The sequence below is a fragment of the Ceratosolen solmsi genome, unplaced genomic scaffold (assembly GCF_000503995.2).
Source record: "Ceratosolen solmsi marchali unplaced genomic scaffold, CerSol_1.0 scaffold56, whole genome shotgun sequence".
Lineage (NCBI taxonomy): Eukaryota > Metazoa > Arthropoda > Insecta > Hymenoptera > Agaonidae > Ceratosolen > Ceratosolen solmsi.
In genome coordinates this window covers 5,061,936-5,076,660 of record NW_011948425.1, presented here as the reverse complement: position 1 = coordinate 5,076,660, position 14,725 = coordinate 5,061,936, and the positions used below count along the sequence as shown (strand labels likewise).

The 14,725-nt window shown below is 33.6% G+C and overlaps 1 protein-coding gene across 1 annotated transcript in view; it reads left to right on the top strand.

Annotated features, from left to right (window-relative positions):
- stj (voltage-dependent calcium channel subunit straightjacket) overlaps positions 1–13,126 on the top strand; it is a 17,510-nt gene extending 4,384 nt beyond the window's left edge. Inside the window, exons 5-19 of the mRNA XM_011500612.1 lie at positions 58–372; positions 932–988; positions 2,618–2,698; positions 2,792–2,866; positions 2,954–3,058; positions 3,316–3,390; positions 3,595–3,745; positions 4,516–4,582; positions 5,132–5,250; positions 5,338–5,467; positions 6,160–6,192; positions 8,335–8,618; positions 11,064–11,404; positions 11,986–12,267; positions 12,728–13,126. Coding sequence (XP_011498914.1) covers positions 58–372; positions 932–988; positions 2,618–2,698; positions 2,792–2,866; positions 2,954–3,058; positions 3,316–3,390; positions 3,595–3,745; positions 4,516–4,582; positions 5,132–5,250; positions 5,338–5,467; positions 6,160–6,192; positions 8,335–8,618; positions 11,064–11,404; positions 11,986–12,267; positions 12,728–13,126 — 2,514 coding nt within the window. The remainder of the gene's footprint in view (positions 1–57; positions 373–931; positions 989–2,617; positions 2,699–2,791; positions 2,867–2,953; positions 3,059–3,315; positions 3,391–3,594; positions 3,746–4,515; positions 4,583–5,131; positions 5,251–5,337; positions 5,468–6,159; positions 6,193–8,334; positions 8,619–11,063; positions 11,405–11,985; positions 12,268–12,727) is intronic.
- Positions 13,127–14,725: the final 1,599 nt, after the last annotated feature.

Here is a 14,725-nt window from a genome sequence, read left to right as displayed (position 1 = left end):
ATATATATATATATATACATATATATATATATATATATTTATTTATTTATTTATCAGGTATTGAACTATATAGCCGTGATGGCTCGACCTCTGGTGCTCAACCTCACCATCCATCCGACCATATGGACGCCCGTTTATGCCGATATCGCCGATCCGAAAATCACCGATTGGCTGTGGGATAAAAAGGAGCGTTACGATCAGAAGGAGCGCTATTGGATTTATCGGAGAAATAAAAGACTGATGTTTTTGGAGAAGGAACTGGCACAATACGACAAGAGAAGCAGAAAGCATACGAATATGGCTACTGACATGTATAAGTACAGGCTTATGACATCTGTCAGTATGCCAGTGTTTGATCGACGCGAGAATGCCGTGAGTGTATTTTTAAATGATTATTAGCCTTCGTTGTTCATCAGATTACTGAAATGGAAATACACTGTTTTCGGAAAATTCAATGATTTTGTAAAGGCACGTTCAAATAGAGACATTCGAAATCTCGAAACGCTCTTATATATCTGTAAAAACAACGATTGTATTTGTTTTATTATTTTAGCAAGCACTCAGAAAGGCACATAGCGTAACTGGAATTACTTTTGTATTTTAAATGAATTGAGAAATTTTTCAAAATTACAACTCTTTACATCCAGCCACAAATATTTTTCTTCAAACATTCACAGCTACGGAGCAACGCTAAACTCGTGTATTCTGAAAATATTTATATGAACATTTGGTTCGATCGATGGGATCGATAGCAAATAACTCCGATTTATTCACTTATGAAATATTATACTTTACATTGCTCGTATACGGATATTTCCAGATTACAATTGTCCTTGTTAATCAACAAGTAAAATCTTATTTATATGCAAATTAATTATCAAGAATGAGCGAGAGAGCCGTTGGATTATCTCAAGTCCCTATTTGTCCGCAGAACATCACAGAACAAGTGCTGGTGAAAAACGCCTACTGGGTTACACAAACAAGAGAGGTTGGCAACTAAAAAAGGAAAAGCAAACGCAACAAGTTCATATAGATTCATATAGTACCCCTGTAAAATATTTGCCCATTTTTAATGCTCGTAAATAAGCTATTTCTCTTCGCATCTCTGTTAAAATTATCATTTAATTGTACGCTTGCTAAGTCGATAATTAAAATTGTTTGTTGTAAATTTCATATTTAAGATATAGCGCTTTTGAAATTTCAAATCTCAATATTCAACTGCACATAAGACTATGTTGACATTACATAAATGTCTTAGCTTTTTGTTAAAAAAATTTTAATTAATTTATCTGGTAATTGGCAATTTCGCAAAATTGATTTTGTTGTGGGAGTGTGTATGTAACGAAATGCGAAGAGAGAGAGAGAGAGAGAGAGAGAGAGAGAGAGAGAGAGAGAGAGAGAGCGAGAAAAGAGAGTAGTAATATTTTAGGATTACGCATAAATCTACTTCTATTCCAATGTTTCGTATATATTAGTCTACTACTAAAATTTTTAGGTAGGATATTTCTTAGGATGAACTTGATCATTAGTTTCAACCCTATATCCTAACATTTTTACAAGTAGAAATAACGAAAAGGATCCATCCTTTCCAATGAATTGTCAGCGAGACAATTACTAATTCCCGTAACGAGTTACTTTATCATAACAGTTGATTGTAGACAATTTTGCAGTGATTATAAAGCTAATATCTACTTTTGTTACAGTTTATTATTTTTAATTTTACTATTTGTGATATCAACTTTAAAAATAATCAATTTATCGTATTTTAGATAATACACGTTTACGCGCAGGTAAATGTGTGTATTATTTATATTTATGTATATTAATATATGTATGTATGCATATATATATATATATATATATATATATATATATATATATATTTATATAGTTTAGATTGTTAAATATTTTAGATGAATGTAGTTAACGATATACATCAATAGTATCGATTCGCGAATTATTATAAGGAGAAGAAAGATTTTCTGCGTAAATTGTGTTTCTTTAAAACCAGAAAAAAAAAATATAATAACAATTATAATCATTCGTGAATTGAATAAAAAATTCGTTATACATACACACAGTCACGCACACACACACAAACACAGACATACACACACGCACACACACATGTACACGTACGCACACACACATACACACACAAAATATGATTTAGATGAAGATTTCATAGGCTAGTTATCGTATTCAGTGAGAAGTTTTAATCTTTATAATTTGTTGATATCCTTATTGAAAAAGTAGTGAGTTTAAAAATAGTTTATCGTTAATATATTATAAATAAATAGACGCTCCAGTCGATGTCATCATTTAACAATTGTATTTACATTATTATAATTATAATAGTTATGTATACATTGGCTATTCTAGAAGTCTGCCATTTTTTTTTTGTTTTTTTTTTCTCTTAGAATAATTAATTATTGGTAATTTAGAATTTAATTATTTAAATTAATTTTCTTAATAAAAGCATAAAGTAGTTACATGCTTCTGGTTATGCAAATAATAAGCGACGATTATTCACTCTTTTATGCGATTTTCGTCGCTGGTTTCAAACTACAATTAACAAAAGCATTTTTATACAACTACGAAATTTTAAAATTTGCAGACGAGAATCGCCAATCTACTTGGTGTTGCCGGTACCGATATTCCAGTCGACGACATTAAGCAGCTTATGCTACCACACGAGGTAATAAGCAACATTAATACCTCTTCTAACAATACATGTGAATAATTGCAATAATTTTCCTTATTTTCCTGAAAATAATCCTAACACTTTCAGCTGGGCGTTCACGGCTATGCATTTATCGTGACCAACAATGGCTACATCCTCACTCATCCGGATCTTAGACCAGTGGTAATTTAATTATTTGTTTTAAAAGTTTTTTATACCTACGGCACTTTTCATACTACGTTGTTAACGTTATTACTTGAATTTTTTCAGTTTCAAGGGATTTTGAAGCCAGCTTATAACAGTGTGGACATGGCTGAGGTCGAACTAATCGATGGTGACGATATTACGAGGGAATTTAATGAATTACTTCTAAAGGTTACTTTATGAATGTGGACATTTTCAAACGTCGAGCAAATAAAATTCTTGTAATAATATCATTATAATCGCGGATTATAAATTAACTGCTCTAAGCTACTATTTTTATCATTAAAATTCATGGAGTTAAAAAGTAATGTTAAACTACCGCTTTATAAAAGTATTCTTAATAATTAAGGACGTTGATCTATTTTATTGCACAACTTTTCGTAATTATATTTAATCTTGCATGCATTTTATTTTCTGCCCCTCCCCAGTTTCGAGAGGATGTGATCGATCAAAAGAATCACAGCGACGTCCACATGTTCACCAAATATCATTACGATAATATGGTTAGCTGACGACATACTTATATTACTTGTTAAAATAAAAGGAAATATCGCTTATTCAATGAAATAGCTTTAATTTTGTATTGGTATTTTCATTAAAAGATTAGTTTGAAAATATTTGGTTAAATTAAGCTAAAATTCTATGTACATAGGTCGAAATAAGCATTGAATTTATTAAAAATAAGAATTTATGCTCTATGTTTACAGAAACGGGTCGGCAGGTTAAAAAGGAAATACGATTCCGCGCGAATTGGAAATACGCCTTTCACTGTGGTAGTCAGTTTGCCCTTGTATAATAGTATAGATGCAACGTATCGTGTGCATGCACCTAAAGACGTACGTCGCTTGAAATTTGACGGTAATTAACTTCTATTGAGCTATTAAAATTCAACTGATTTTCCGTGCAGCAATGATTCCGTGAGCAAAGGCAAATAAAGAAGCTGACAAAATTATGCTTGCAATTGGTTTTAATCGGAATTGAGAATTCGTTATTACTGTTACGCGATTTAATTACTATTACAAGATTTCAAGATTTATAGTAATATTAAATCAAATTTAGAAGAAAGTCCGTCGTGACTAATTTAAGGCATTCCAAAGTGATTGAAGTCGTATTGGTCGGAACAAATTAAAAGAAACTCTAAAGTTTTTTCTTACTTGCATTAAATAGATTTGTTTTTTGTTTTTTTGTTTTTTAAATTCAATCACGGGACGATAAAGCGAATATCAAAAATTCAAATGCTTAATTTTAAGATAATTGTAAAAGCAAAGCAACAACGTATTATCAAAAGTATTTAGTAAATAATATTGAAGCAAAGAATTTCATAAATTTACCAGCTTCGTTGACTTATGTCAAACTTATCATTTTCAATATTCTACAGAATTGTAATTGTTAATTAAACATTGTCAAGTAAATTGTTGTAAAAATTGTCTATTATTTGAAAATTGAAAAAAACATGAAAATTCAAAGATAACTATAGTTAGTCTTGTCGCATAATAACTGGAAGATTAAAGCGGTAGATGAATTGTTGAAAATGCTAAAATAAATCAAAATGCTGAACGTAAATCATCGCTCGTGAGAAAATCATGAATATGTCACTTTCTACGTATGAATTAATAAATTTGCAGCAGATATAACCGCAGAGAAATACTTTGAGGGTAAAAACTGGCGAGTGCATCCGGATTGGCTATATTGCAAGTGAGTATTATAATACGAATTTCACCAACTTGAGCTCAATAATATTTAATAGTAAAGTCAATTAAAAGCTTACGAATAGTATTGTATTAAACAGTAGGCTCACTTAATATTTGCAAAATAATATAGACGACTTGGATTAGGAAGAGAAAAAAACATTTTTTCCAGATCACACCACAGGGCTACACATAAACAAACTGTACGGAAGAAACAGGTCAAACACTTTATAAACAAACACCACAAGACGCCACAGAGAAACCCGTAAAGAAAAAATCTCACACCCTTTTTTCACTAATGCAATAATCTTTTGTTTATTTATTTACTTCTATTGATTTATTTATTTATTCATTCATTTACGTATAGATAGATATTTTTATTTTTATATTCGTAACGTTTATGACGATAGCGAAATAATATCGTAATATCGCGCTTACATTGATTAATAATCATTTTCGCTGCTCGACGGGAAATAATTTGCGAATACGATTGTTAATCAAGAGTGTCATGTGCATCGAAGGCGAGTAGTAACAAAGCAGCGAAATCATTTTCCAGATATCACTTTGAGAATGCCTACAATTTTGCCACGCCAGAGGAAGAATTGAAGCACTTTTTGAAAAAGGCCACGCAACCCTTCTGGAATTGGGGCACAAAGCCCTCTGAGCAATCGACTCGTAAGATCACTTTTGCCTAAAGTACACTATGATCATCGTCACGGCTTATCGGGCATGGATGAAGGGCTTTTGTCATTTTTGTTCCAGAGAACGGTAAGAAAACGGATGAAAATATGGATTCCCGTTATTGCGAGAGGGATCTTATATTGAATCTGGTGTTTGACGCGATGGTGACTGAGCGATTCGGCGATCCGCTCACCAGTCGCGATGACAAAGGGTATGAAATTTAATTTATCCCTCCTTTACGTGAGAATTATTTACACGTCAATTTTTTTTTTTTTTTTTTTTTTTTTTTTTTTTTATATGATAATCAGGCCAGAGTGTCAGCGAGGATTGACAATGTTCTACGTTAGCGATTTTCCGTCTACTGCACTGATTGCTCGTGCAACTTGAAAAATAAAATTAACGATTTTCATTAATTTAACGATTTGATTGTTTGCTGGGATAATTAATTATTCGAGTAAATAAAACTTTTTAGTGCGTGCTCATTTAAGCTTTCGACGCAATTTTGAATTACTTTGCTATCTCGATACGATGAGACATTGAGAATAATAATATATCGCTTCCATAGCTACTAGCTACTAGCGCCATTGATAATATTCTTCAAGATGCAACGAGTGCAAAGTCTGTCTCTGTCATTGTCTGTTTTATATTAATATCACGAGTGTGTTTCAATTAATATCATATTACACGCACCAAAGAGAGATTGCACGCACGCACCATTTCGTTTACAATTTTTATGCACTTGTATAATCACGCGTCGACACTCTATACTTTTCTCTCATTCTTTTTACATTGAACTTTCTTTCCTTATTATCATTATTGTTTATATTTATTTTTTCGTCGGCTAGCCGACGACACGCACCTGTTCCTTTTTACTAATAAACTTACAACTTTAACGCCATGCAGACCTTTAGATATGCTGATGACGCTTCTGTCCAGGTAACGTCTCATCACATCGCACCTTACATTTTTATATAGTTTTAAACTTAAGTAAATTAAATGACTTGATCAGTCGCGTATCTCTCGTCTTGCCATTATTGACTGCCACTGGTTATATATTTATAATTTGCCTTTACTTCGTTCTCTCGTTACTGCCTTGACTGAATTCTTTATTTCTTTAGTAAATTATGCCACCTATTTATGATTTTTTTTTTATTATTATTATTATTATTATTATTATTTTTTTTTTTTGTTTTTTGTTTTTTTTGTCAACTTTCTCTCCTATTGTATATTATTTATACGGCACGATTAGCACAGCACTTTTTTGCGAGTTTTCAGATTTTTGATACCGGAGCGAAGAATGTTATGAAAATCTATGGAGCTGAACTTCTCTCTGTGTTCTTAAAAGTCAATTTCCTTTTTCTTTTCGATCAATAATTTCGTTTACTCTTTAATTATCATGTATATATTATAAATACCTATATACGATCAGCATCTGATCTTGTACATACTTTTATGATTGGAATGTCAGTTGCTACTCAAAATTACTTATTATTTGTATAAACTAGAATTGGTAATTGAAATGGTATATGTTATTTTTCATTATTATTGTTGTGTTCGTTTTTGGTTTTTTTTTTTTTTATTTTTTTTTTATCTTTTGTTTTGTTTATTTCTATTTTGGTTTTTATTTTTATTTTTCATTTGTTTGTTCGTTCGTTCGTTTGTTTGGTTGTTTGGTTGTTTGGTTGTTTGGTTGTTCGTTTGTTCGTTCGTTTGTGTTCGGTTACTTTTGTTTTTGAACGAAATTTTTCTGAATTTTTTATGTAAGAGCAGTACAATGATGTGCTAAGTTATGTGGATTGAACAAAGGTGTTCTATGACAGCAGAATAGAAAGATCTGAGAAACAGTCCAATATCCACTGTACTATTTGCTTTAGTAATCATTTTATCAGTTTACGTTTCTAACGAATGACAATCTTGTATCTACACGTATGGAATTTTTGTAAGAACGTTGCATAATACAGGCTTTAATAATTCGTAAATATTTTTGAAATTAAATGAAATATAAATAATTTTCTATACGTCAATATTTTTATGCTTGCCTATAGCATAATGCATTGAATAATAATTATTTGCACATAATAATATGCCGTGTGAAATTAAATTTTCATGTCTACACTAAAGAATGTCTATCGATACTATTAAATTCAATAAACTTTGGGCGTACGTATCAAGTCGCTGTCATATATTTTCACTTTGATTCAATTAATTTATTCGCACCTGCGAAAATAATAATCAAAATCATATTAATCCCTGTTGGGACCATTATAAATGTTATATTAATTTTTCTTTTTTTTCTTTTTTATTTTTTTATTTATAGTCAATTGAGCACTATAAAAACAGTATATTTTTAAACATAAAATTGAATTACCCAACGAATATAGTATCGTAGTATAATTATCAAATATTATCAAATATATCTAGGCATTCGACATCATTAAGAAATCTCTTCACTAAATCCACTTAAATTCCAACAACTTTCAATGATTATTTACTTACATTTTTGGCAATAAGCAAAATGCAATACATCTTTATTAACGTAAAGGATAATTGGCTAATAAAATGCCTCGACAGTCGCATTGTATGGACAAAGTTGAAGATTAATAAAATGATTTTTATTCGTTGGATTCGTAATTGTATGAGCGTAGTGTATCCATAAAATGCGCTAGTTTCTCAGAACTTGCACAGTAAACAATATAATTTCGCGCGCCTATTTGTATACTTTTGTTTTTAAACATATATATATGTGTGTGTGTGTGTGTGTGTGTGTGTGTGTATATATATATATATATATATATATATATATACATTACATACAATTTACATACATACAATTTACATACATGCTTATTTATTGCGATATTTTAAGGCTTGGAAGTGTATTATCTGTCATAATTACTATTGTTATGTGTAAAAGTGTGACCGGTCGTATCGAGTACATACCTTGTTATATCGACATAAACATAGCGCTTGAAGTAAGAAATTATTATCCTAACGTGGTAAATTAATAATAAAAGCCAAAGGGCCCTAAGAACGCCTATGAAGCTCATGTCCGTCGCGTTGCGACACGCGTTTCCGCAGGGCGGACTTTCATCAGCGCTTTGGGTATACTCTCGCCTTCGTGGCGACCCGGAGTGGCCTCACGAGATGGCAGGACTTTCTCATCGACGAGACGGAAGTGCCGAGCGAACCGCCCCCCAACCACTTCAGCCGAATGCATCCGCGTGCGATCGACGAAGTCTGGTACAAGAGGGCGGTCGAACAGCACTACGTGCAGCCCGAGAGCTTCGTGTTCTCGATACCCATCGACGACGATGGAGCCACCAACTCCACCCTCGTCACCGCCAGTCGAGCTATATTCATCGGTTGGTGCATTTACACTGGCATTCGGCATTTGCTGCGGCAGCCCAAATAGACTCGCGACACTCGATGTTTGCGATCACTCGGTGCCTACGACTCTTTAATGAATCCTCACATTATACTTTATCGGGACACGTACCTTTTGCTCCTCCGATCTAACCAACAATATTATCAATGCCAACAATAGCCGTTTGATTGCACTTTACCGCAGCAAGTGCCCTGCTTGCGACTGCATAAACGAGAAGAATGACGAAACGAAAGTTATTTACTCTCAATCCCCCCCCTCCCTCCCTCCCCCCGCCCCTCGTCAAACCCAACCCTCAACGAAACTTTCCTAAAAATGGCCATATGACTATAAGAAAAAAGTTAAACGTCTTACGTTTAAGAGGCTGGTATTTTAAGTGGCAATAGTTGTAGCGCATTGCCTTTAATTATATAACGTAGCGGCAAATTACATCGGACTCTTGCAAGCGCTATTACGTTACTCACACGGGCCCAACAAGACTCGTGAAACATTCGTCCATTTTAAAACGGCCGCGTAATTCCAGTTGTTTTTGCTTTTATAGGTTCTAGTTCATCGGCATTATTCCCCATTGTTAGATAAACTGACTTTTCTAGGTTTGTAGGTCGATAGACATAACACACACGACTATTAACATTCAAAATTAATACAGCGCGATAAAAATGTACGATACCGCTTTGTTTCTTTATTCCTCCAACAATACTTTACCGTATTTTTCTTCACATTGTAACAGGTCGATCGATACGTTGGATTCATTCGGTACATTAAATTTGTCGGTTAAAACGAGTAATGGTCTGTTGGAGAGTTGGTGATCCCCCCCCCCCTCACCCCCCCCCCCCCCTCTATACTCTCCCCCTTACATTACTCATTATTCTAGATAGTAAGAGAGATCGAAATTTTTGTCTGCTATTCCTCTGCTAAGCTTATAAGACAAAATTATGCATCATTTTTATGCTCCTTTACACAATCATCTCTCTATTTTAACTGAATTTTATCCATATTTATATTTTCTATATATATTTATTTATAATTTGCAGAGGCCCAATTGTAAGATAATTAATTGCCCGTATATAATTTGTAGAAATTAATGTTCGGTATTTAAATAATATTAACTGCAATATTATCTCTAAAAACATTAGTCATTGATATAGGAGTTAAAGCCAATTGTTAATTCGTTCGCATCATCCATTAATTATAAATTTATTTGACCACCGTGATCAAAGATTATCATATAATCGTATAAGCTAAAGTAATTAGGATTTTAAAACTTACTCTCCACTACTAATAATCTAAAATTTCAGCACTCTTCCTTAAATAGCTAATTAATAATAGATTATAAGAATGAAAGAGCGCTGGAAAGATTTTATTTTCTAAACTATTTCATTATACGGATATCGTCGTATTTCTTATGAAAAAGCCCTATAATTTAATAATCCGCTCGTATAATTTAATAATCCGATTTCACTTGTACTGCAGTTATCAAACACGGGATTTTGAAGTTACAATGCTATACTATCTTTAATAAATACTAGATAAAACGTCGGTAATTCATATCGAAAGCAAAATATGATCCTCCATCTCGTACGATAAATTATTCGACACTTAACCGATTTGTATTCCTATTCTACTGATAAACAATATCTAATAACAAATTAACTAGCGGCAATATTACGATATTAAAATTTTCACACGCGCAAACATTGTCAATCGCCACTACTTTTACTTATAGCCGTGTGGGTGACCTCGTGTGTCGATACTCGAGCACAAGCAGACTCGATTAAAAATTGATAAAACCAATTTATGATATTGCTTATAAAAACGAATGTCGAACTTTGGTTAATTAATTGAATTGAATTAAAATGGAGCGATCGAACTCGCGCCATCACACTAATGACAATAATCTAAATCTATGGTCAATCGCTCGACGCACCTTATCATTCATTCATTCATTCATTCATTCATTATTGTTGTTGTTATTATTTTTGGTTATTGTTGTTGTTGCTGCTGCTGCTGCTGCTGCCGTTGTAGTTATTACTACGGCGACTGAATAATTTTATTCATTTATTTCTCTTTTTTCAAACGTAATGACACTCGAGTCATTATTCATCTATTTTTAAATATTGCATAACTACTTAAAATAATACGCACTTCTGAATTTCTATTCTATTCAATATTATATAATAATATTTATCATGGTAAAATTATTCTTATTCTCATATCCGACGGCAATGCGGTCTTTCTCAAAAATAAAATAACTCTACTTGCTTTAATAAATTTTAATGAGACGTCAGGCAGTTTAGAATACGTTCGCAATCCCAAACAACACACGAGCTCGTAATAGAAAGTACATAATAAATTGTACGACTTGACTAAAATCGCGCGTCTCGTAAATTATAAAGCAAGGTTGACCGAATTTTGACGCGCGCAGGGAACGAAACGATGGAGGCGCCTGCGGCTGTCGTCGGCTTTCAAATGACTCATACCGCCCTCCAGGGTATCTTCCAGAACATCACCTACTCGTGTAACGGCTACCGGTGTAGGAGACACTGCGGGGACGAGAATGTCGAATGCTATCTCGTCGATAATCATGCCTTTATCATAGCGGCCAAGAGGGCCTCGACAGCCGGTCGCTTCCTTGGCGACGTCAACGGCCACGTTATGAAGAGCCTCGTGGAAACCGAAGTCTTCGAGAAGATCATCGTCTTTGATTATCAGGCTGTCTGTTTCAGAGATACCCAAGAGACCAACGACGGCAATATTTTATTAACGGTGAATATAAATAGCTCCTCACGTTAGGCCACTTTCGTTGTAATTATAAAAGATCATAAGATCGTCGAGTTACTTTTAACGCGGACAAATCTTATTATTGTTAGAAGCTATTGGCGTTCCTTGTGTACTTAAGTAATGCCATTTATTTTACTTTGATACTACTAATAATATGAAATATAGTATTTAAGGCAAAAAATTCAATATATACTGACTTGTATCTTAATAATGATGATGATGATGATGATGATGATGATGATGATGATGATATATAATAATTTAACTTTTATAAAGTCGTACTTATCATACGACACTGAGCAAACACTTATAGGTAATTGAAAACAATTTTGAAAAATTTTTTTAATAATAATATTATTATTAAATAAAACGATGATGGACTAGTTACTTCTTATTATTATTATTTTTTCTGCCATCTTCTGTCACACAGTAATGATTAATTTGAGCATTTGCCTGTATATGTACTGCCCACGAGTCCCGATAGTCTTGAATCAATGCGAAACACACAAATGTTATTACATAAATGCTTAAGTTTATATAAAATTAACGTATTTGTTATTTTGCAGCCTTTGAGAACATTAACCGTGTTGGCTTCGTGGTTATATGGTCAAATAGCATTAATTTTAGCGAAAGTAGGTTTCTGGAGCCACGATTATGCCGATGCCGTGTCTTATATGACCGAGGAAGAAATGAAATTAGACAAATTCGCAGAATCGGAGAAACCTCCGATAGAACAGGAACCTTTGAACGACAGCGGCAATAAACCAGCCACCGAGGCAAAAGACGATCAAATTTACGATCAATATATTCGAATAAGGCGAACGAGACCCGAACCCTGTGATCAAAAGGTAAATTTAAGAGACCGTTCGTCCATGATAACTTTTTGTTATTGGCATATTACGAGTTTTATAAGTATTATAAGTATTACAAGTATACTTGTTGTTGAATTTTAATGCCAATCTTACATGACAAACGAATAATAATTATTCAATAATCATGTGCAGGAGTTCGGCAAAATCGGCCAAAGATTTTATTTCACCTTAAAAGTCAATTTCTTTAATTTCACATCCTCATAATATATTGAGTACATTTAAAAGAGCATTTTCGTTCAATGATTCTAGACCGATATTAAAATAAATATCAATGGCAAATATTTAAATGGTAAATGACAATTCATATTCGATATTCCGTATTGGTTCGGGAAAATGTAAAGGACGAGTGTGTTTCGACAAATTGATAAATTTATGCATCGCAACATAAATTAGTCCATCAAATACAGCGACATAACCATATTCCCGATACTTATAGGTGGAATTGTATTTATATCGCAACATAACATCGTCAAACACCATTTACGACAACCCAAACATGAATATAACTGGCTGTGACTACCTCAAGTATATCGTTCAACCGGTGAACTTCACCAATATGATCCTGCTAGTGGTGGATACGACCTGGTGCCAAGACGTCATGCTCGCAATGTCCGTCGAGCCGCAGGAAATCACATACACGCAAAATAGCTCACTGGCCTGCCAGAAGACTTTGAGCAGTCTGCCACGTCGCCGGCCTCAGACCTGCGTACGCACTCATCCGAAGGAGAGCGAGATCAAGGACTTGTGTGGCCGGGCCATGAGCAACTCGCCCCTCGACCTTCGACTGCTAGGCTTCGCGACCCTCCTCGCCACCATGGCTCTCCCAAATCATTGAGAGCCTACCACTGTTCATGCGTAATTGCGATTAGGCGAGGAATCGCGGTAGAACACGAGGACTTGAATTACGATAATGCTGAGGCACAAAGGACGCCGGCGTCCATTGTCGTCAGACTGTGGGAAAGGCGTGCGATCAAACTGATATTTTAATGATATGAGCCAAAGTCAAAGAAAATCCGAAGCAACGAACCTAGACGCGCAGCACGGGATGACAGTTTCGCGGGAAAACAAAATCTATCCCGATTTCTCGTCCACCGCAAGAAATGAAGGAAAAGCCACGTTGCAGGCGCTTATTTTCGTCGTTATCATTATTGCGGAGATTTAAAAGACTATCGAGTGAAAATCAGAATTGTTTAGACTTCGACATTTGTACTTCGATATTTTTTATATTTGCCCTAATTGCCAGTGATTCTATTGAAAAAATGAATTACAATTTATGTCCACCCAGCCTTCTTCAAACGCTAATATATACATACACAATACATATTAATGCGCGTATCCGTATACGTATTGGTGCACGCACTCTCGTGTATACGTATATATATATATATATATTATTTATTGAAAATATTAAGACACACTGTATTAAAGTTAGATTTATTTATTATGAACTATGAAATTTAGAAAGTATATAAATATAGAATTCCTATTTATTATAATTCAAATTCTTTCAACCAATTCAACTAGGCATAATTATAATACAAAGAGTAGAGTAAATTTAATCTTAAAGATTTAATCATTAGAACCTAATTGAAAGTCACTGTTTATTCTTAATTTAATAATAACTGCTGAATATTGAAGTGGGAGGTTCGTTTATCTATTGTATTTCAATTAAATTGCCAATGTTAAGTGATAAAGAAGATTTTACGCTGGGATTTGACGCTCTATAGGCGTTAAACTTCGTTGTTCATTATTAAAATGATGATTCGTACTGCCCGTGACGCATGCGTTCGCTATATGCACTACTGTCTCCGGCCATTGTCATTGCCTATGTGTGGTTCGACTGCATCTACATTCGCTTATCCAATGAGTGAAAGTTTTGAAATAAAATTTTTCACTAAACCCAAGTGGGCCCAACTTCGCCAAAGAGACATATTAAACAGAGAGAAAGAAAGAGAAACGAATGTTGGATAACTGTATTCTAAATGCTAACAAAATATTCACGAATTAATCGCAGTAACAAATAAGTGTTTTTCAAGATCATTGAATAACTTTCTACCAAGGAAACGAATTTATTAATAATAAGTGCAATGAGATGGATTATTCAAGGGAGCAGCAGTACAGTATGTATATAGGGACGTACGTACAGTCGTAAATCACTGCTATCCAATAATATTTAATACTACTGTGACATTCGTACGCTCGCGCTTTGTACATTAATCTAAATACAAGATATGTAATTTACTATTTATAGAGACTAATCCTATATTTGATTTTTGTAAATTATTGTAATATATAAAAAAAAAAAAAACAAACAAAGAAACAAACAAAACCAAAGTATGTAAGATTGTGTGCCTTTGGTCACGCGGTAAAACCAGATATTGTTGTATGTTTTTCAAATAAATGATTGAACTCTTCATTTATTATTTTTATTGAG